This window comes from Eretmochelys imbricata, chromosome 6, assembly GCF_965152235.1.
Source record: "Eretmochelys imbricata isolate rEreImb1 chromosome 6, rEreImb1.hap1, whole genome shotgun sequence".
Lineage (NCBI taxonomy): Eukaryota > Metazoa > Chordata > Testudines > Cheloniidae > Eretmochelys > Eretmochelys imbricata.
In genome coordinates, this window is record NC_135577.1 from 30,139,210 (window position 1) to 30,162,953 (window position 23,744).

The 23,744-nt window shown below is 41.1% G+C and overlaps 1 protein-coding gene across 1 annotated transcript in view; it reads right to left on the minus strand.

Moving 5' to 3' along the window:
- Positions 1 to 23,462, minus strand: part of OTOG (otogelin) — a 165,279-nt gene extending 141,817 nt beyond the window's left edge. The window contains exons 1-6 of the mRNA XM_077820059.1: positions 23,396 to 23,462; positions 23,085 to 23,145; positions 22,450 to 22,504; positions 17,170 to 17,260; positions 965 to 1,057; positions 418 to 572 (exon numbers count right to left, since the gene is read on the minus strand). Coding sequence (XP_077676185.1) covers positions 418 to 572; positions 965 to 1,057; positions 17,170 to 17,260; positions 22,450 to 22,504; positions 23,085 to 23,145; positions 23,396 to 23,462 — 522 coding nt within the window. The remainder of the gene's footprint in view (positions 1 to 417; positions 573 to 964; positions 1,058 to 17,169; positions 17,261 to 22,449; positions 22,505 to 23,084; positions 23,146 to 23,395) is intronic.
- Between the last annotated feature and the right edge of the window lie 282 nt (positions 23,463 to 23,744).

The window sequence follows — 23,744 nt, forward strand, 5'->3', positions numbered from 1 at the left end:
ATACCCAGAATGGGGAGCCAGGCCCAGCCCCACAGGACAGAAGCTGCCAGTGTGGTATGAGTGCAGGGCGGGCTCGCTCTCCAGTTCCCCCATCCCCGGGCCTCCCCTCCACTCCACACTGGGCTTGGTTGGGATTAGGATTGTGGTGTTGGGGCAGCGGGTGCTGCTGCAGATGGTCGGTGCCCCTCTTGACTACAACTCAAGATCATGTCCCAGAAGATCTTAGTATAGTGCCCCCATTGAATTTGGTGCTGCATCCACCTCTGGTGGTCAGCACCTCACTTGATCATGCCTATACATGTAAACGCCATTGATAACCCTTGTAACTTGTCTACAGATCATTTTTCCACTTTAAACTCAAAGTTATTTGTATGCCCTGTGATAGTATGAAACTAACTTAAAAATGCAGTCTCCCACCTGTATAGAGAAACTCTGTTCATCTATTTCATTCTGTCTCACAAGTACATATGTGGATTTCCCAGAGAAATAATAGTAGAGTCCATCAAAGGTTTCAAAATGGTATTGACCCCATGTTCGACATATGTTATCCCTTTCAGCACCTGTGTTGTGCACTGGGCAGACAAAAGGAGAGCAATTTGAAAAGCATTAACCTTTTATTTTTTGATTGAACAGGAAAGTTTAAGAAACACAATGCATTTGTCCTTGGGATTGCAGTCCCACTTCAGGATACCTGCAACACTCAGGGCGGAGTAGATATGAGCTAACACTTCCAAATCTTCAGTTATGTCTCAGCATAACTCAAGGCCAGCAGGAAAGCAAGCAGTGGCTAGGAGTTGTACAACTCCAGCTCTGCTTGTGTACTGGCTGCCCACCGGGCAGAGAGTGACTATGAGCTTTGATGTCTTTTGACAAAGGAAGGATGTCCTTGTGGCTGTGGGGCCTGTATACCCTTAACCCAACCCTGAACAGATTGCATTGTAATATAGAATTTTTTTCTACACACCTGTCTGGCATCTTGATCCACTTGCATTAAATCGACTGCAGTCACAGAGCTCTCTGTGCACACATTCACCTCCATTAAAACACATGACTGCACCTAAGTAAAGAAACAAGGCTTATTAAAAACTAAGTGTGATAATAATTTAAATTAACAAGGCCTTGCATGTGAGCCAATGGGTATTAGCTGTGCATCTGAAGGCTGGATGGGCTGACAACTTTCAACCTGAAGGATCCGAAAGAGCTTCACAAACAGTATTCATACAGGAATAACTTCACTATTGGAATGCAGACACATATGGCATGGAGGACTGGAGCCAAATGAACCACGCAATACACTACAATTCAGGCATGCCAAATTCACCAGAGAAGATCTATATTCTGATTTAAAAGGCTATGGCATCTCGAGGCACTTGTAACCCATCTATCACTGGAGTATCTGGGAGTCAACACAAGGATAGCAGGATACCTTAGAATCTAAAAGACCCCTGAACCCTAAAATGGATGAAGAGCTAAGTCAGCCCTGCCAAAATTCAAACCTGTTACTCCATGGAGTCTAGATATTTCTAACTGCTAGGCCACTAGTAATTCCCATTCCTTCTGATAACTTGTAAGGGTACCAGTCACAAATCAATCTTACAAATATAGACCTGAATCAGAGCAGAGATAGGTGCTTTAGTTTCCATATTGATACTCTCCAACTTTTCTATGTAAAGTATTTCTGTTCATAAACTACAGTATAGAAAGCAGAAACATTTTGATTTGTAATGACAATTTTGGTTTATCCAGAGTGGATCTCTATCAGAATCTTTTGAGCCAAATTTTCAAAGTATGATGTAATGGGTACACAAGCAGAAATATGCATTTAACTACCAAATTAGTACCCTGAAATGCAGCTTTGGGGGGCCAAAATATCTGCATGGGCATTTTGATGGGTTTGCCTATTTTGCCCATCTTTATCCTTCAAAGTTGGAGCTTACTTGGAAAAATCACTGACTTTTAGTAACTGTACATAACTCCAATTACAAATCTGTCAATTTTATCTCCACAAGTATACAAAGTAGAAATAGTTTATAATATCCAGAGAAGAAAAGCTTGAGAACATATCTGTTGTATGAAAATAAATGCATCTTTGTCATTTAAAAGACTGGAGCTAAGCAGGCAAGTTGAACTTTGAAAGAAGTAACCTCAGGTAGTACAGCATTTGGATTTGGCCTTTTTTTGTTTTACTTATTTTTTCTCTAAAAATACTTCAGTCTTTAGATAGAAGCATATTTTTGCTCACACAATTCTTGAAAAACAAACCATACTTATAACTCACAAGTCATGCACTGAAACACAATATAAGGTCAAGGTTTCACTGGAAACAGGTACTGTTCTCTTCTACTTCTAGGGAACATTAATGTTTGAAATGTCAAATCACAATCAACAGTGTGTACAGTGAAATCATGGAGTGTCCTGATTCACTTCAGCTTTTGAAAGGGACAACTGTGTTATTTTAAGTTTGAACTTTTATTCCCCTTAGAAATACTAATATGAAGCCCAACCCTGCAAACCTACATGCAAGTACTGTGATTGGTTTCAATGGGCTTGTCTCGTGAGTGAGGCTTCAAGGATTTGCACCCATGTTTTATGATGCCAAGTCATCTCCCATGCATTATGTTTTCTTCCAAATATTGGCATTCACTGCACACAAATACAAAAAACACGAAGACCACCATAAGCTCATTCTGAACTATTTTACTAGAATGGCTGAATTCTATCTCCTGTAGACTAATTTTAAGATCAAAAATCAAAATGTTTTGACAAGCCAGGAAAGGAACATTCAAAGGATGCATTCCCATTACTTTACTGTGGCTGTCTTTAGCAAGATAGCAAGCTAAAGACTTCAGCAAGAGTAATTTACCAGTAAACTTAATTTCAAATGTTATTTTCCTGCCTCATTTCCTGTCCTTAGCTAGAAGTTCATTTTATTGATATTTTTCATTGCCAATTTTATACAAATATCTGCTATAGCAGGTGCCCAGTTTGTTATTCCAGCACTGGAGAACTTCAGTACAAATACCATTATAGATAAAATGAGCCACATAGTTCTTCCTTTTAAAACCTTTAATTCTACTAATAAAAAATAATCTGAAGTAAAGATGAGCATTGAAAGGTATCCTGTGAGAGTGATCCAGACAAAAGTAACTGCAGATTCAACAGCAAACAGAAATTAAGAAATTTCAAGTTTAACGAAAACAGACCATATTCATTTTAAAACTCTAATTGGAGTTTGATCTGATTTTCAAATGGGCCTCAAAAATGACACCCAGAAGTTTTGCACGGGCAACCATATGCACATACAACTGCCTTTAAATGTGTACACCAGGTAACTATGCATGTGTACACCAGGTAACTCTGCATATAATTTCCATTAATAACCCTTCTAAATAACTATCACATGTGGGCTAAACTGAACTATGGCTATATAGGGATTGTCCTATGAGAGCATAACCAGTCTGAATCCCACCTTTTAAAACTGCATGGAGTTGGTTTATTGATCACAGTAGAGGTTTCACTATAAAATGCTCACATTTCAAATTTCTTCTGTTTTGTAAGATTTTATCTTCTTAAGAATTAGTCCCTTTGCTTAAAATCGCACCTATGCTGGCACTTATAAGATTTCTCAGCACAGGAGCAACTTTTTGTCCAAGATTTTTAAAAATAGGTGCCTAAATCCATACTTGGTAACCTAAGTAAATGGTCTGATATGCAAACCTGCTGAGGACCTAGCAACTCCCATTAACTATAATTGACTTCAATGGCTGCTGCTAGATACTCAGCACTTTTGCTAATTAGACACCTAAATCTATGTTTAGGAGGCTAATTTAGGCTATTATTTATGAAAATGTTCACATTCAACTGGGTGTTTCCACAATACCTTCACAGTTAGTCTACGGAAAGAAGCTGTGCCTTTTCCATATTAGGCACAGTGACTTTCATGAAGGGGACTCTGACATTTCAGTGTATGTGTATGTAAGGTAAATGTCACCTAATCTAGAAGTTGTCACCTGAGGAATTGATTTTAATATAATAAATGTTATATTTATATAATATAAATAGATTTATATTGTTTCAACAATATCTGAATGCAACATTTTGACATTTCCAAAGTGAAATATTTAATTCCATGGGGAAAAAAATCAAGATTTTGACTTTTTGTTCCAAATTGGGACAAATACAAATTTCAAAATCTCAAAAATGTTTGCAGGACAGAAATTCCATTTTCCAACCAGATCTAGAGACAAGAGACAGTGATTGAGAGGGTATATATACACACACTTACATGGAACTATTTCAGTTACAAACTTATTTGAGATGTATATTAAGTGGCAAGGCAGAACAATGGGTCAGCTTCCTATATTCCCATTTCTGGATATCTGGGTTCAAGCCCTGGTTAAAATAATTTCCTGGGATGCTGCTTCTGCACAATACAGCTGCCCTTATCACAAAGGTACCACTCAAGAGGCCACAGAGGTCAGCATGACTGGAACACTAGGATATGACCGGTCAGAGTTGGGAGAGCTTTTTCGAGGGTGGAAGGCAAGATCTACGGGCTGTGTATTGTGCTGCACTCCAGCCTACATTAATAGTCGGACTTCTGCTTTATCAAGAGGCAAAGTTAACAATCATTTGGAAAAAAGGGGTAGTTATTGGTCACCAGCTTGCCTAGATATATAACCTGCCTTTAAACTGTTTGCAAATGAACATCTGGCTGCTGGGTCAGAAATAGTTTACATCTCCCGGTAACTTGCCCCTTTGTCAAGCTCAATTATTTCCAGTCAAATTGACAAAAACGAAGGCTGAACCCTCAGCCTCCCCACTTTGTTCCAAAGCCAGAGAACTTGGTTGCTCTTCTTCTTCTTCTCCTCCTCTGGGAGGCTGAGCTGCTGGGCTGAAAGCTTGTCAGTTTTACTTGTGAAATTGACAAAAGCCTTCCCAGGGGGACGCCGAAAAATTCTGTGATGATTCTCCCCACGTGAGTTTTTTTTTCCTGAAAACCTTCCATATTTTATCTTTCATCCAGGCTGGGAACAATTTCCCCACCCGAAAACATGAGCTTTTTCACCATTTTCCAACACTTTGCCCATTAGGCGTGAGTAAAGACCACTGAAAATACTCGCCAGGCTGCAAACATCACTGTGGCAGGACGAATGCAGCAGGTAAATTGTTTGCTCATTATCATGACATATGTTTCTAACAAACACAGAGGCTCCGATTCTCCATTGCATGTGATCAGCTGTTGTGGACCATGGCAGGCAGAGGAAGCTGCTTGCGACTCACCGAACCTTAGATGCCCAGCCCCTGCCAAACTTAGAGCAGCAGGTGACCTAATCCAATTTCCCCAGGGGAAACTCCATGAAGAGTTTACAATAGCAGATCAGCTGTAGCGTAGCTCATCTCCACTGCGCCCCTTCCTGCCCCCAGGTTACATCCTTCTCCCCCTTACACTGGGGATAGGGTGAGCATCAATCATAGGTAGTAAATACACCACCTCTTCTAGCTTTACCATGGTGGATAATCCACCTGCACAAGAGGAATTCTCCTGTAAGCATTTTAGTAAAGAGCAATTTGGCACTGGAAAATACAACCCAGATGATTGAAAATGCACATAAATCAAGAATGATTTTAATAATGGCATAATTAATCCCTTTTGCACTCTACAGCTGCCTTCCTCAATCCCTCCACGTGGAAATTCACCCTGTGCATAGGGCCTGTGTAACATGGACATACCCCAGTTGTCAGCGGGCAGAATTGACTCTGGGACCTCTGGAGCTTAGTGCATGAGCCTCCACTGCATGAGTGAAAAGCCAACTGGCTGTTAGCTAAGGCTGTAGAGCAGACTCATTTTTTCTCTCTCTCTAAGTCATCTCCATGCCACTAGATAGGACAGAACACCACACCCAGAATGTGTGTGGGTTACACCTGTACAAGGCTTTTGCACCACAAACCCTTTATGGAAAACTTAAGTGGTGCATAAGCCTACTAATGGGTCTCTGAAGTAGGATGAATTTTATGCATAATAGCCTGGCACCTTTCATTCCTGGTCCTGCCCACTGTCTCCCAAGATTGGGAATAGAACTCAGGAATCCTGACTCCCAACATGTTGCACTAGCCAGTGCCTTTAGTAAAGTGATGAGCTACTGCCTTCAACAAGAGTAATTTAGTCTTCAGTGTGAAAGTCATTAGGCATCTGTCCTTCTCGATAAGCTAAATGAAATGCAAATGTCCACTTTGATTGGGTTGTCTGAATTGGCTGAGGTGTTGCTGTGTTCTGAAAATTGAGTGAATCCCCAGATAACAGTTTACACTGATAACAAAACTAGTCAGGTGATCTGACAGGCTTCAGGTTGTCCTTCCTTTCACAAAAAGGTGGGTACATATAGAGCACTGTGTCAGTGTAAAGCAGTTAAGTATTACCAGCACAGTACGGCCTGATTTCAGTCCTGCTTCACTAGGTAGTCACTCAGAAGGCCTGTGATAGCATGCAAGTGGAAACCTGGATTACTTTAATTTTGTTGCACCTATCAAGAAGCTCTTTAGGCTTTCACTGAACAACATCTCATGCCAGTATTCAGCTTCCTTTCAATTTGTAATCATCTTAAAAACCCCAACATGTTCTCAAGCCAAGTGAATCTTTTCAAGATGGAGTTGAGGGTGTCATCTCAGCATGTATTTAAGTGTTTCTGACCCTCTCCAAAATCCGGTGCTACAAATTGCACAAAGTGAGATACATTGGGTTTGGATTGCGCCAGCGTTCGAGTGACATAAATGTGTCACTCTGGTGTCTCAACAGCAATGCAATTTTCAAAATAGCCCACGGCAAGACTTTCAAGACAAAGCAACCTCCTGCATTTGGCAGGCAGTTTTTTGATTGTGTGTGCCTGGAAGAGCATTATACAAAATGGAACAGAAAGATGGAAGACCCTACAAAAGAAACTACCCTTCCCTCTTCCCCATACACACCACACATACCCGCACATAGACACATGATTCATCCATTAACATTTCTTACTGACAAAACTGTGTGTGTCTTTGGGACGTTCTGTTAGGAAAAGTGAAAGGATTTTCTTGCATAGAAGCAGGAGGTTCTATGCTACAGGATTCAACAACTAAATCTCATATAGTATTGTGTTGTGAGCTGTATATTCACTCAGGCTTTGGAGTACCTCTGAATAAAGCAGGTGAAGCACCATCACACTGAACATCACAGGTGACGTTCACTCCTGTGCAGAGGGCTATGGTACGCAGCACTTAAGTCCCACTTGTAGATCTAAAGTGAAACTTAAGTGGTGCATAGATTCTGTGTTGGCTCTCTCCATAGCGGCGAATTTCATCCTATTTAGACTCTTAATTCTTTGGAGCAAGGATCTTGTCTGTATATATGTGTATAAAGCATCCACCTTCACACTCTGTATAAAGTAACTGGCTTCATTAAGAGGGCAAAAGTAATCACAGTGAAGGTTGAAAGAGAATTCAATTGAACTACCCTGATTTACGCCAGCTGAGGACCTGGTCCATAGTTTTCACATGCTAAACCCACAGTTCATCCTCAGTGAAATGCTACCTTGCTTGTGTGTTTCTCCAGAGTTCCAAGACACAACAATATCTTGTAACTCGGTTATTGGCTAACATCCTGAGCCCAATCCTGAGCCCAATTCTAAGAAGGCCAAGGACCGCAGCTCCCACTGCAATCTATAGAAATCGGAGATGCTCAGCAGCACCCAGGAGGTGTTCAGCATTTTACAGGACAAGACTAGAGAGAATACTTGATGATAAGGTTTGATTTAAAGGATTTATTGGCATGTGTTTGAGATACTCACGTCACTTATGAGTAGCAATGCCACCACAATAGTGATGCAGATTTGGATCCCAAATGAGCACCTGTAAAACACTTCCACCACCCGATGCCATTATATATTGCATAGATGTCAAGTGTTTCACACATACTATTTTTTTAAATAGTTTGAGTAGAAATTTTTAAAAATTGTATTAGGACTATGGCATCCCTTTGCTCGGGAGTCTGAGATGCTAGAATAAATCCCAGTAAAGTGGTTTAGTGGACAGGTGATGTGTTCATAGACATGCTCAGATAAATTGTAAAGGTATGTGATCAATTTATTTATGACATGCTTGTACAATTATCACATGGGTATCTTAGAAAGAGAGAATGAGTGGAAAACCCCACACATAATGAATTAATCTTGATTTTATGTGATGACTGAGCTTTCCTTTTTCTTTACTAGAATTGTGTCTTCGGTTTTTAAAAATATCCTGACAGTTTTAATGTGCTCTCCTTCAATTTTTTTAAGACTGTAGGAACACAAATATTGCCTGGTTCTTCATTCCATATCCATTACCCCTGTCCTTCCTAGATCCTGCAAGAGTGTATTAATAATCCATGAGAACTTTTTATATTTATAAAGTTTCAAAGTGATGCTTAATAGCCAAAAATATTGAGTCTGAGATATTACAGACAACAAATAATTGTAAGGTTGAAAATTAATTGCTAAATATATATCCATCTATATAAATCATAAAAACAGTAACTGCACTTAAAATAAACTGAGATTTTAAAAAGTTGAGGGCCCTAATTCTAAAATAGACATTAAACCCAGCAGAATATCAAATACTAATAATAAGGCTTTGTGGTTCTATATCACCTTTAATATGAAGAACATGATCAGTTTATGAAGTCTCCTAGTATCCCTGTTAGGCAAGAAAGTACAATTCAAACAAGTAAATAGAAGCACAGAGAGGACAGGAGACTTGTCAAACATCAGGAAAGAGGACAAGCCAAACTCTGCACTGGAACAGGGGTGGCAACAAGTGATGGCCTGTTTCTTTAGAGCAAGAAGCAGGGGTGGATTGGTGCAAGAGCTTGGGTGGCAAGAGATAAGAGCATGGCTCGGTGTGGCAGCAGGGAGGACTGGGCAGATCTGGGGCACAGGTCCATGGAGGCAGGGATGGGCGTGGACTCAGTGCTGGGGTTGCAGTGTTGGCACGGCAGTTAGTGTGACATCCCTGTAACAAGGGCAAATGTCACAAGCCTCTTTTTAATGAGACATATTGAGCCGTTTGCTACCTTGAAGAATGTGGCCTCCTTGTAATTCAGGGTAGGGTCTATGCCCTTTTCTCTCTTGGCATTATGCTTCTGTAGCTAGCTAATAAAACTGAGTGTCCTGTACTGAGGCACTAGTTTATGGGGAGGAGAGGGGTTAGAGGCCTGCTAGTACTTTCAGCAGCGTGACTTCCCTGCCATAAGGATTTGAGTTGCTGCCCTTTATTCCCTTGGTTTGATGCTACTTGAACCAGCTGCTCCAAATGAGCCCCCTATAAGCAGGCTCTCCTCAGACACTATTGAGCATGTCCCCAAGAAACTGTGCACAGAGAGCTGTCCCACAGCACTTGGTTTCCAACTTGCCTGGAGTTCTACAGACAAGCTTCCGGTCTCACTTTGCTGTTAAGATTCCGCAGCACTTGCTGGTACATTGAAAAACAGAGGCTCTTCTGGCACTTTTGAAACGAAGCAATCACCATAGCCTTCCTTTTCTCATTGACTTTGGAATACGTCACATATTCTGCTTTTAATCATCTAACATGCTGATTTTGTTTTAAAAATTTGGAACTGCTCGGAACTTGCTTAGTTGTGTAGGGTAATTTTGGAGATTTTGGCTTTGGGGTAGGATTGAATTGGTAGTTTGGCCACCTGGGGGAAGCTTGGGAGGAAGTGAGAGCCCCACAGAAGAATAGGAGGACAAGCTAGAACTCTGTTAGAGCTAGAATTCCAGGAAGTCAGCAGACCCAGGAAAGGAACATTGACTTATTATTGACGCTCAGGGGACTCTGCTCAGCCCTGTCCTAAGGCTATCTGACTTACACACACACATTCTAACACTTCAAAGCAGAAGTGGAAAAGAAGAAGAAAACATTTCAGAAATGGCTAGGGAAAGGCTGGAAAGAAAAACGTCTCTAACGATAGAGGTGAAGGAAGGGGTCTCTGAGCACAGTGACATCCCTGTAACTAGGTCTAGGGTCACTCATGAACAGCCTAAGGCAGGGGTCTCAAACATACAGCCCGCAGGCGGCCCACAGAGTTATTTCCTGCAGCCCGCCATAGCTCCACTCACTCCCCACCCTGCCGCCTCCAACCCCCGAGCGCGCCGCGTCCCCACTCCTCCGCCTACCTCCCAGCACTTCCTGCCACCAAACAGCTGTTTGGCAGTGCTTAGAACTTTCCAGGAGGGAGGGGGGAGGAGCAGGGACATGGTGCACTCAGGGGAAGAGGTGGGACTGGGACAGGAATTTGGGGAAGGGGTTGGAATAGGGGCAGGGAGGGGGCAGAGTCAGGGTGGAGACTTTGGGGAAGAGGTTGGAATGGGGGCAGGGAAGGGGTGGGAAAAGGCAGGGCAGGGGTAGGGCCACATGGAAGGGGTGGAGTGGGGGCAGGTCCGGGGGGGGTGGCTTTTGTATCTTTGTATGAAAATGTGTCAGTGATGCAGCCCTTGGGCCAATGTACTAGTCCTCAGTGGCCTCGTGGTGATTTGAGTTTGAGATCCCTGGTCTAAGGGGATGTTGAGCATTTTCATTTCTTGAGCCGGTTGACCACCTTGCAAACAGGGTTCAGGTCTGTGGTATTTGGGTCTCTCTACATTACGCTCCTTTAGCTGGCAGTGGGAGTGACACCTCTGTGATCAGGATGTATGTCCTAACACTCTCTCTTCCAGGACAGCTTGGGCCTTTTGGTACCTTCAACAGGTTGACTCCCTGTAACTAGTTTCGGTCTCTGCCCTTTTGGCATTATACCCTATTGACACTCTAGTTAGTGTGACAACCCTATGGGACATACTGAGGTTTTTGGTGCATTATAGAGGGGGACTTTCCTATAAGCAGGGGTTTGTTCTCTGCCCTTCTGCCACTGTACCCTTCCCTGCAATTAGGATTTGAGACGCTGTCCTTTAGTCTCTTGGTTTGATACTTCTTTGGCCAGCTGCTCAGAATGAGCACCCCAGTAAGCAGAGTATAGTGCCCGAGGAGAGCTTTTGAGCACGTCCCCAAGAAACTGTGCACAGAGTCCTGTCCTACAGCACTCTTTTTCTAACTTGTCTGGAATTCTACAGTCAAGCCTCCTGGTTTGTGTCTCACTTTGCTGTTGGAGAGAAGATTCTGCAACAGTCACTTGTCAGTTCAAAAAGAGAGGCTCTTCTGACACTTCCGGAAAAAATCAATCCGTGCAGTCTTCCTTTTCTCATGGACTTTGGAATATATTGCAATTAATTTCACACTGCCTTTACTCTTCTAGTCCCTCCCCTCTTTATTTTTTAAGGTTTGTGAACTGCATTGTGTTAATGGGAAATCTAGAGAATTTGACTTGAAGTTGAATTTACTTCAGAACATTCCTGTGTTATTTTCCTTTCTTGGTGTTGTGCTAATTTCTCCAGCTAATTCATTTCTTCCTTTAAAGTACTTTCTAACTGTATTCAAGCAATATTTATCATTCCCCTTGTACACTTTAGTCTTACTTCTTTGATAATACTTTAACTTCTGCATCGATCCCTGACTTTATTGTGTCATTTTATTACATTTTGGAATTACTTAGTATGAAAAGAAACCATTTTTCCCCCTGAAATAAATTATAGTATCTTTTTAATCATTGAACTGAAACTCTGTTTATGCTGCCTAAAATCATGTAACATGCTTCTAATTTTTCTATTGAAATCCATTTGAATTTTGTTAAAACTCTGAACTCTGTATTGAATGCTTTTTCTATCCTCATGACGCTGATGACAGGAATGAAGCACCTAGTGGAAAAAAAGAAAGGAAGGACAGAGAAGGAAAGGCGACTGGCGAGAAGGAGAGGAGAAATACTTGATAAAAGCACAGTATCTATTGTGACAAAGTTCCTCCTCTACCTTGGTGGGTTTTGCACTTATTGGGGGATTTGCTCGCCTTGGAGCTTCACGGCAGCCCTTAGTTTGGCTGTTTTCGTGAACCCACAGTCCAGGTCAACTCCTCCTGTGTCTGACCAGGAATTGGGAGGTTTGGAGGGAACCAGGGCCCGCCCTCTACTCCAGGTTCCAGCCCAGGGCCCTGTGAAATGCAGCTGTCTAGAGTGCTTCCTGAAATAGCTGTGCAACAGCTACAACTCCCCGGGCTACTTCCTCATGGCCTCCTCCCAACTTTTTCTTTAATCTCAGCATAGGACCTTCCTCCTGATGTCTGATAATGCTTGTACTCCTCAGTCCTCCAACAGTATGTGTTCTCACTCTCAGCTCATAGTGCCTCTTGCTCCCAGCTCCTTACACGCGCATCACAAACTGAAGGTGCCCTGATTAGCCTGCCTTAATTGATTCTAGCAGCTTCTTGATTGGCTGCAGGTGTTCTAATCAGCCTGTCTGTCTTAATTGTCTCCAGAAGGTTCCTGATTCTTCTGGAACCTTCTCTGTTACCTTACCCAAGGAAAAGGGACCTACTTAACCTGGGGCTAATATATCTGCCTTCTAATACTCTCCTATAGCCATCTGGCCCAACCCTGTCACACTATGAATCCATTTAATATTTCCAAAGTAAAATTTTACAATAGTCTCACCTATGAACAAAAATTGAACTAACAATGCATTAATAGGTTTTCTAAAGCAAAAAGTAAGTAGGACTTATGTGACTTATAAAAAAAAAAAAACACAAAAAAAACCTTTTTGTATTCTCTTCAGGTCATTATCATATCCAGCCCTGTGGCAGCTGAGTGCCTTGGAAGGATAAATGAAACAAAACAGATGACTAACATCTGTCACCTATCAAATGCCAACTCATGTTTATCACAACACTTTGATGACTAAATAAGTTTCCTGAAATGTGAGAACATGCCAACACTGCATCTTATCTAATAAACATAGATAGTCCCCCAAGAAAACTTTTTAGTAATGAGCCTATAAAGCATGCTTTGTGTGTTGTGCATTCATGGTAGTAGAAAAATAGGACATATTTTTGGTTTAAATTATGAAACACTCTTTACTATTCTGTCATAGTCATTTTGATGTTATTGTTTGAAGATTTGGGCTTTATTAAGGTTAGCAAATAGTCATTTTGACATTATTTAAGTCTCTGTTGGTTATAGCAAGTTTTTCCAAGCCGTAGAATCATTTAGAAAGGCCACCTGGAAAAGTAAATTGAAAAACCAATTGCTAGTAGGCACCCTATTAACCCATCTCTTTTCTCTCAATCCATAAGAACCCCCACTTTTGATACCAAAACAGTGCCATAGCGATAATGTCATGTAGAACTGAACTATGTTTTCTACCTATTTTGAGATGCTGGCCACTCAGAAATTGATCAACAAAACTGGAGAATTTGCATCAACTATTTATTGAATCTTGATAAGTAACAAAATAGTTCAAACAAATGTTTTTGCCTAGGTGACTGTTTTTTATCTAAAACACTAAATCACTTCTTTAAAAAATGTGTTCCTTCATACATAACTTAAAGCATTAATCACTCAATTATATAGTATACATCTGTTTTTTAGTAACAGTTTCCTCACATGGTACTGAGGAATAATTGTGAATCTATAATGCAAAGACCTTAAACACACAATAATGCTGTATAATCATAGCTCATTATTCTTGATTTCCTGCTGGGAGTGCACAAATGGATATTTGAAAGTTATGAGATTTTAATTTTCAGCTCAATAGGGAAGCAGAACCTTTTTGGTTACCTTAGCTCTTACTATCCTGCAAACTTCCAAACTCTGGGATGAAGAGGACAATGCAGAATTAAGAAATTCCCAGCAACACTTCATGAGTTTAGCATTTCTGCAGACCACTGAGATCCCTTAATCCTCTAGCTTTTTAAAACGTTGCAATTGTATAAAGCTGTTCACACAATGAGGTGTTGAACAATGGATAATATTAAAAGAGCCCTTATTTTAGTACTGGTAGTTAATTCTATTCTGTCCTGAGAAGATCCCCACTTCTGATGCTTTTGTGAAAGGAGTTAATTAAATTCATTGTCACTACTTGATAAAACTTTATTCTATGTTAAATTCATAGATTTAACTTTATTATTTGTCATAATCTTGCTTTATTTTACTTTCTATAATTCTTTAATGTAGTTTAAAGAGTAGGACTTCAGAATTAGTCTCAATTTTCTTTGGTTAAACAAGGAATCCAATAAACGTGCAAAGAATCTGGGTATGATTAGCCTTATTTTTTACCTTTGTTTTATGGTCTTTGACTGTAACTGCCCTGTAATGGTGCAAGTTTTCATTTTTCTCTTGTTCTCTGGAATCGTGCATTTTGGCAGGTTACAGAGTGACCTCCAAATGAGGATGAAGAACTCACTGCCACTCAGGTGCATACAGTTTTTCTTCTTTGGCTTCTAAGGTGCACAAGAGTGGAACTTTATTTGATCCCCTGCCCCACACCTCTCACCTACTGCCCACAAGTCTCCAGTCAGCTGTAGACTTCTCCACTTCTGTGGATCTCTTGAGTTGTGCAGGAGCAGAGGCCAGTTCCTAAGCATGCTATATTGCAAGGCCTCTATCACTTCTATGGCAAAGTTGGCCTAAAACATGCAGGTCCCCCAGATTCTGCAGCATTTTATAGTTCAGGAAAGTTCAAGTAAATTAAAATATGAAAAATACAATAATCCCATGTTTATTTTAAAAAAAATAATTTTATGTTAGTGCTAAATACTCAGTGTGTCAGGTTTTTGTACTGAAAATAAAAAACTGCATTGGGTGGGAGAGAGCTGGAGGTTTAGATAGCTGGGAAGGGGGCATGAAGATATAAAATTACTCTTTGTTAAGTATTGCAAGCAGTGCTAATGCTTTGAGCAAAGTTTCTGGTGAATAATTAATTTACAATGAGTTTATCTTTTGTGGCAAGGATTCATTTCTATTGTACCAGATTCATTTTCTTCCACAGAAAGTCAGGGTGAGCTAGGGTGGCATTTCTGATGTATTACCTTTCCCTTATTATTCAAAAAAGCCAATTTGGAAAGCAAAAAGTGATATTTTTCACCTACTGTATGAAAAGTGTTTATACATGTCTAAGGAAAGACAAAAGCTGAAGAAAGTTATGGTTCTATAGATAGGATGAGGGGAAATTTTAACATTCCAACACAATAACTGCTATAATATGAAAAACAGAATATCTATTGTAAGACTAGTATACAAAATGGCTTTAAGATGAAGGGAAAATGGGTTTCAAATATGCTGTTTTGCCACCGCAGCTGAATCAGTTTGAACTTCAAAGTTTGTTGGCACTCAGCAGGTCTACTCTCTGCATTCCACCTTTACAGCCTGGAGCTGTGTTGGGTAATGGCATGTCCTAGGTACCCCAGTGACTGACACGCAGCCGAGGATGGATTGATGGGTCAATTTAATGACTCCATTCTCAGAGGGCTCTGTGGTCTTGTCTTCCATAAGAAAACAGGTGTTAACTTGTTAGCTAACAAGTAAATTTAAAAAGTAAAATTCTAGTGAAGACGAGGCAGATTGTAGTTTTAACACAAGTTAGCAGGTCAAGGTAAAGACTAAGGGGAAGCTCAGAGTTTACTTTGACCTGCTAACTTGTGTTAAAACTACAGCCTGCCCGGTCTTCACTGGGGCCTCACCTTGACAACCACATTCACTCAAGTGAATGACAGTGGAGTTGGTCTAGCTGGAGTATGAGCAGTAACACTGCAAAGCTATACTTGAATTAGTGAGTCTACAGGGGATATATCTCATGGGATTTTACTTTGTATTAGTTAAGAACACATCTTTTTCCTAGTGAAGATGCAGCTTTTGTGTTTTAACTGCACAAGTGTTTCCAAAGTATAAAAGAGGATGATTACCACTACCCTAAGGTCTGTCACAGCCAAAAATCTCCCTCCTCCCTGGTTTTGTTTAAATTTCCCTCATCACTTCTCGATGAGTCATTGATCATTCGAGTAAATATATCTCACCCACATTCTGGGCTTTGGAATAGAAAAAAGTATCATAGAATCATAGAATCCCAGGGTTGGAAGGGACCTCAGGAGGTCATCTAGTCCAACCCCCTGCTCAAAGCAGGACCAATCCCCCCAATTTTTGCCCCAGATCCCAAATGGCCCCCTCAAGGATTGAACTCACAACCCTGGGTTTAGCAGGCCAATGCTCAAACCACTGAGCTATCCCTTCCCCCCCCCCCCTGCCAAGTACCTGTCACATTGACACCACAGTCACTCCCCTGTATTTGGATTATGTTTTTGGTTTTCTCCCCTAATTTATGATCCCTGAGTCTGTCTGATTTTTGTAGCCATGTTCTGGAGTAGCCTTAGTCTGTCATTCTCTACAAAGCTACTTGGTCCAGTGTTCTTCTGAATATAGAGAGTAATATTCAGTGTACAGCTGCTACACCACCAAGCCTCCAGGCAGCTCTGATACTGTTTTATTACATTTCCAGACAGGGAAGTATTTGGGATAGCTGATATCTTCCATTCCCAATCCTTTCAATACCAACACCAAGAACCTTATAAGAAGAAACATTAGGGTTTACTTGACCATCTTAATATTTAGTGTACTGTTCCCTGATGCCTTATTATATAGTTTAACTTATTATGTTTAACTTTTAAAAACAGGGTTCTTTAAATACAAATCATTTTTGATTTCTAGCCTGTTTCTCAAGAGTTGTGACTATCCAATACAGCACGAAGGCCTGTATCCCTTATTATTAGTCTTGGCAGAACTCAATATTTTTTAAAGTTTCAATAAATATTTAAATTTTCACAGTGGTGGGAAATTATGGGGGATCAGATATTATCTAATTACCTTAGATGTTGAGATTCAAAAATTTAAAGTTTTATAACGGTTAACATACAATCTGTCAAAATGTCAAAATTTTAGTCTTAAATCAAACTAAATTTCTCAAGCAGCATTTTCCTTACTTTGCCAACCTGTACATTTTGATTATCGATGGAAATATTTTGTCAGTTTGGGTGTAGATAGTGAAATTGATGTTTATTGACATTTACTAATAACAGTTACATTGCACCTGGAGATTCATCAGGTCAGGCCCCATTATGGTAAGTGCTGTAAAAACATTTTTTTCCACATGTTGTTCTAATTCCCCATGTAAGACTTAATACTTATATCAAACTATTTCATGAGCTGTCTATTACTCTTCGTATTCAAAAAGAAAAGTAGCTTACTGGATCCTTCACATTTCATACTACGAAAACTTCTTTCCCAGGATGAGGATGTTGTAGTAGATGAAAAGATATAAACTGAAGTTCCAGGCTCCTTTACAAAAACAAGAAAAAAACACTCATTTAAACAATTATATTGTTGTTTGTTCAAGCTATTTTTCACCTCTTAAAATCAAATAGTAAATTCTCACCTTTTTACTAGGATTCATACTTAGATAATGACTCTGAGCAGTCAAATAGATTAGGGCCATATTGTACCATCAACTTTTTAGCAGGGTTAAAGGATTTTAAATAGATTGGAATAAAGGATTCTTATAAAAGACCTCAGACACATTATGTTCCAGTTATTATACAGAGGTTTAAAAAAAACCATAGTAACAACTTCCAAAATACCAATATGAGCTACACAAAAACTGTATCCACACACTCCTCTTTCCCCCACCTCCCAACAATTACAGCCTCTGAACCTTAATGCTTTTATTTAACAAAGGCACTGAGTGCAAACAATTTCCTGTTTTGGAAATTCTTATCACCAAATGAAATAGTCCAAGAAATGAAAACCTAGGAATTTACTACTGCAAACTTGTTTACCATTGCATGTGTGCTGTACTCCTAAATAAAATAACCCTTACTAACAGGACACAGTTAGGCAAGGTCTTTTCTTAAAGTAAACATATATTCCATTTTTAAGGTCATGGCCTGATCTAAAGTCCATTGAAGATAATGGGAGCCTTTCAACCAACTTCAATAAACTTTTGGTTAGGCCCTAAAAGCTTCCCATCATCTGTGTCTCAATCCCTCTCTCCAACTCTGTAAACTTCCATAATGTATTGCTCAAAACTATGGTCAGGTTCTCTTCTTCTGTTCCCTTTTTCATGAATACTTCTGCTGTCATCTCCACTAGGCAGCTAAGCTTTCTAATTTGTCTTGTTTTTCCCCCCCCATTCCATGTTTGCAAAGTTACTGTGAGTTACATACCTCTAGATCCTGTTTCCTTTCCCAATAAATTACCCTTTTTTTTTTTTGGCGGGGGGGGGGGGCAAAGGGCTCTCATTGTTTCTAGTCCATTTCACATGTGTTCTTCTTTGTTGGAATTCCCATTGCGCCACAATTCTCTTATTTTACCCTTTCAATTCCTTTTTCTCTTTTGCATTCTTTCAATATTAATCTCTTCAGTTTCTTTCTTTCCCCAGATTGCATTCTGTGCTCCCATCAAGTAACTTAACTATTCACAATGCAAACAACTCCCTGCTCCCAACTTCACTTACTTCCATAGTGGGCATCTGTATCACATATCTTTGAATTTGAAATGGAGTTGGTCTAATCTAACAATAGAAGCTCGTGCCAGCACTTTAAAAAACAGTTTAGGAGTACAGTCTAACCTTTCAGCCCTGGCCATCATTAATCTAACAGCCTCCAGAAAATTTAAAGAGACAACATTGTTTAGGACCATATAATCAAAGGGGCTCAAACCCATAGTCCTATATTATGCATTTAATTATTTTGATAACTTCTTGAAAATGCAAAGCCTTGGAGATGTACAGGCAAATATAATTTGCATATGTTGTGATTTGGTATTTGCCCAATTTATAGGAAAAATGTAGCTTGCATGTACGACTAATATTTTTGTATATACAGATATGAAAAAACTGCAGATACAATTGTATCCATTTGCTTTTGAAGATGTGGCTTCTAGTATCTAGATTCTGATGTAATATATGGTTAACAAGGGACTGTCTACATGAAATGGGATAGTCAGATAACATAGTAACAGATGCGGTATCAGTGCTTGTAATGCAATAAAACCAAAACACCTATTTTCAGAACCGTTAAAGACTATTTTCTGTCCAATTTTGTATAGGAAACAAGTTGCAAAATGACCATCCATTCTTTTTCTATTTTCTATTGCAACCCTTTATAAGTAGGGAATATTTTTATATCAGCTCTTGTAAAAAGTGTGCTTTAATGCACCCATGGCCATTAAGTTTTGTTCAAAATCTATTGATATACAAAAGGCATCAAACCCTGTAAAAATGTATCAAACACTACATTTCAAGGCTGGTGTGAACAAAGGTGTTCACAGAATAGAAAATTTTCCAAAATGCCAAGTCACTTCTGCCTTAATTGCAAACAGTTAAAAGCAATACAGAAGGAAGGACAGTATCATCATAAAACTATGATTGAGGCTCTAAAAAGTCCTTCAGATCTGTTAGGAGTTCCATCAACCCTCCTACTCAAAGTATCAAATTGCAGCCATCAACCCAATTTTAGTCTTGTGCTTAAGAAAACAGAAGAGCAGAACTTGAGACAAATAAGAATTGAAGTGATTTTTATTTCACACAGTGCCAGTTACATTGTAGTGTATAGAATGTGCTCATCTGAAGTATTAAAATCTAGTTAATCATTCATTTGACATAAAGATACCTGGTATGTCATCTTAACAATTCCCAGTTAAGATGTGTTGCCAAATTTGGAAAAATTATATTATTCATGAATGTAATGAAAGAGTGACTGGGCAACACAATGGCATTGAATATTGATGAATGAAAAGTAATGCACATGGGAAAACATAATCCCAACTATATATACAAAATTATGGGGTCTAAATTAGCTATTACTGCTCAAGAAAGAGAGCTTAGCATCATCATGGACAGTTCTCTGAAAATATCTGCTCAATGTGCAGCAGCAGTCAAAAAAGCTAACAGTGTTAGGAACCATTAGGAAAGAGATAGATAATAAAATAGAAAATATCAGAATGCCACTATATAAATCCATGGAATGGCCAAACCTTGAATATTGCATGCAGTTCTGGCCATCACTATCTCAAAAAGGGTACATCAGGATTGGAAATAGAGAAGGGCAACAAAAATGATTATGGTTATGGAACAGCATCCATCTGAGGAGAGATTAAAAAGACTGGGAGTGTTCAATTTAGAAAAGAGATGATTAAAACAGGAGATGAGAGAGATCTATAAAATCGTGAATGTTGTGGAGAAAGTGAATAAGGAAGAGTTATTTATCTCTTCACATAACACAAGTACCAGTGAAATTAACAGGCAGCAGATTTAAAACAAATATAAACCAGTAATTCTTCACACAAGGCAGAGTCAACCTGTGGCACTTGTTGCAGGGGATATGTGAAGGCCAAAAGTACAGCTGGTTTTTAAAAAAGAACGAGATATGTTCATGGAGGATAGGTCCACCAATGGCTACTTGCCAAGATGATCAGGTGTGCCCCCGTGCTTTGGGTGTCCCTAAACCTCTGACCGCTGGAAGCTGGGATTTGATGACAGGGGATGGATCACTTGATTAATTGCCCTGTTCCGTTCATTCCCTCTGAAGCATCTGGCAACAGCCACTGTTGGAAGACAGGATACTGGGCTAGATGGACCACTGATCTGACCCAGAATCGCCATTCTTAATTTCTTAAATATAATTAAACCATAACAAATACGTCCACATAAAATGACCTTAAAATGTGGTTAACTTTATTATTTACAATATTTCATGCTCAAGAGTTTTAACATTCAAATCCTTTTTACCATTTTGTAACACACTTTTAGAAGACTCAGAAGGAGGTAGGATAACTACTGTTCGTATCACAAATTAATCAGTGTTCCCATCTCAATAATTAAATGCTGACCATAGCTAACTTTTTTAAATCTACCAGATATACACAGTATTTCCCACAAAAGATTGTGCTAAGTGATTTAGGATCAGTAGTCTAACACAGAAGGAACAAAGAACCAGTTACTGTTCCCTGAATACCTTTTTAAAGAAAGCAAGGAAGCCTTTGACTTTATCTGTGGTTGACTTAATTACCTGTTTGTGGCTGTGTAGCATACTTCTCTCTCCACTGAACTTTTCCAGAAACAAACAGTGGAGAGAAAGAATCAGATTCCCTGCTGGGAACTTGATTAAAGGGTGCAAAATGGGATTTTTCCACACCCCCAATCAAAGATGGAAAAGCATGCAAAGTAATAAGGGAAATTGCACGGCAGCAGCAAGCTGAATAAGATAGTATTCTGTTGCTAAAGTAAAATATGTACAAAAAAATCAGCACTGATTTATTAAAATCTAATGTTGTTAGCTCATGACTTTTATTTAATATTGCAATTAGCTAACTGTTTTGCTTTAGTAACAAAGGGCCCAGATTCACTCACTGTGGGACATTGCTCAGTTCCCACTGAATTGACGACACTCTGCACCCTGTAAGATTATGTTCTAAAGGAGCCTATTTTCCCCAGAAATTCTAAATACATCCAATCACGGTTAATAAGAGGTTTTCAATCTATAGTTTATCTGTTTCCCTTGATTCAACTATTGACATTCTGCTGCTAAGGAAATAGGGAGACTTTTAAACCTGCTAGAAAGGTTTGAAGTACAAAAAAAGGAGGAGTTTATAGACTCCAAATTTGAACTAAATTAAATTTACTTTAGTTTAATTATATTGTGTGTTTGAAATCTGTTTGTCAGTCTTCTTAAAGAATCATCAGATCCAACAAAATGTTTCAAGTGCACTGATTGATAGTACCTCTCAGTGAACAAAGTATTACACAGTACTCAAATTAAATATACTTTTTCCAAGGCTGGCATCATTTGCGGAAAGCAATAACAACACTCTTCCCTATGCACTGCTCATTAATCCTTGAAGTACTGCCCTGTATGAAATCTTGCTAAAGACCATCATTTAAATATGCTTAGTGGAAGAAATATAAAATGTGATCTTCTTAGCACACTTGAAAATCGATTTTAAAAAAATTGATTCAATAATCTGCAACTCCCATTAATTTGCACCTTCTAAAATCTTAGTTTAATTTCCCATCATTCCAGATTAGAGAAACAACCAGAAACAGTACTCTTAAATACCATTTTAAGGATGTCTAACATTTAAGTACATTAGTCGATGTACCTGTTCTCTTCCTGATAGGGTTCATTCACAGTTCTGCCCACCCTCAACTAACCTTTCGATAAATCATAAAGGCAAAAGACCACCCCAGTAAAAAAAAAAAAAAACAAACAAACCAAAAACCAGGGCTAAAGACAATCAGAGCTCACTGCAGGCCTGTGAGAGCACAGCTTGTCTAACACAGCTGACAAGGAAAGGGAGTTTGTCTCCCAGGCCGGGAGAACGTGATGGAATATAAGCGCAGCTCACGCTCCCAGCGGGCGGACTCCCTCCCCTTACACATGAATAGCTAACTCGTGGCCCGAGCTGCAGCTGTGCACTAGCACGGCCTGCATGGAAGGGCTCCCCCAGCTGAGGGGCTGCGCCTCGCCTACCTGCCTTGCCGGCGCAGCGGGATCTCCTTTCCGCGGCGCTGCACGGCTGCCGTTCCTGGGGAAGAGAAGAACAAGGCTGGGTCTGTTCGGCGGAGGTAATCCGCACCTTTCCTACTCGGGCGTAACCCTCACACAGCGAGTTTGCGCTTCAGCCCTACACGGCTGCGGGCGGCGGCGGCCGTTCTGAGGCTCCAAAGGCGACCCCGGGGGACTACACCAGAGTCCTTGCCACAGCTCCCCGGGGGCTTCTCTAGCCTGAGGCCACAGGCCCGGCCCGCCTAAGCCACTGAGCCCACTCTGACGGCTGCTCAGCGCGCCCCCAATTATGACCAGCTGCACAGGGCAGAGCACCGAGAGTCCAGGCTGTTCCCTGCACAGGGGGCTCCTGTGACCCCTCCGGACCTGCCATGCAAGACGAGGGAAGAATCCCATCTGCTCTTCAAATCAGGCTCCTGGTGTCCCTGGAGGGGCAGCAGAGAGGGAGGCAACGGGGGTCCCCAAGAAGCCCCCGGGTAGCTGAAGCAGCTCTAGGGGGCGCAGAAAAAATCCACCCAAGGTTGGCGCCAATAGACCCATAGCAGCCCCCGCCCTCTCCTCCGGAGATGATAACGAGCCAATACGCTGAAGCCTCTTACCTGGGGAGCAGAGGGTCCCCGCTTGGCGCGGGCTGCGCCCCGGCGCTCCATGCAGACCGGGCTGTAAGACAGTAGCCAGGGTTAGCTATAGGGCTGCTTCCCCCGGAGCTCTCGCGGGGCCACTTTTCTCCCCGGCTCCCCCACAGCTCTAGCCCCATCCCCTGTCCACCGGCTGCGCGTACCCTGCGGCTCCTCTCCCCCGCCGGAGAAAGGCAGCGGGCAGCGCGCTAACCCAAGGGGTCGGGGGACGAAACCACCCCCCCCCCCGCGCTCCCAGCAGAGCGCCCCTCCTTTCCTGAGGCGCCGCTCACCTTGCGAGATCCAGACGCAGGAGAGCCCAACATAGAGAAGCCACTTGGGCTGGAAGTGGGGCTCCATCCGGTTGGACTGAGCGGGAGGCTGAACTCCCCCGGAGAAAGAGGCAGGTGCTCTCCGGCGGAAAGCGAGGTGGAGCCGGTCCGCCTGCTCCCCTACCTGCACGCCGGGCACATCACGGCGCGGCTGAGCGCACTGCAGGGCGGCGGGAAGAGCGGGGTGGACAAGCCCTCGCTTGCTCTTCTTAGGTCTGGCTGTTCTTTTCCCCCCCTGGTCCCTTCCTCCAACTCAGACCTCTCCGCAGCCCCCCACGCCCGGGGCCCTGCGACTCCTCCTCTAATTACC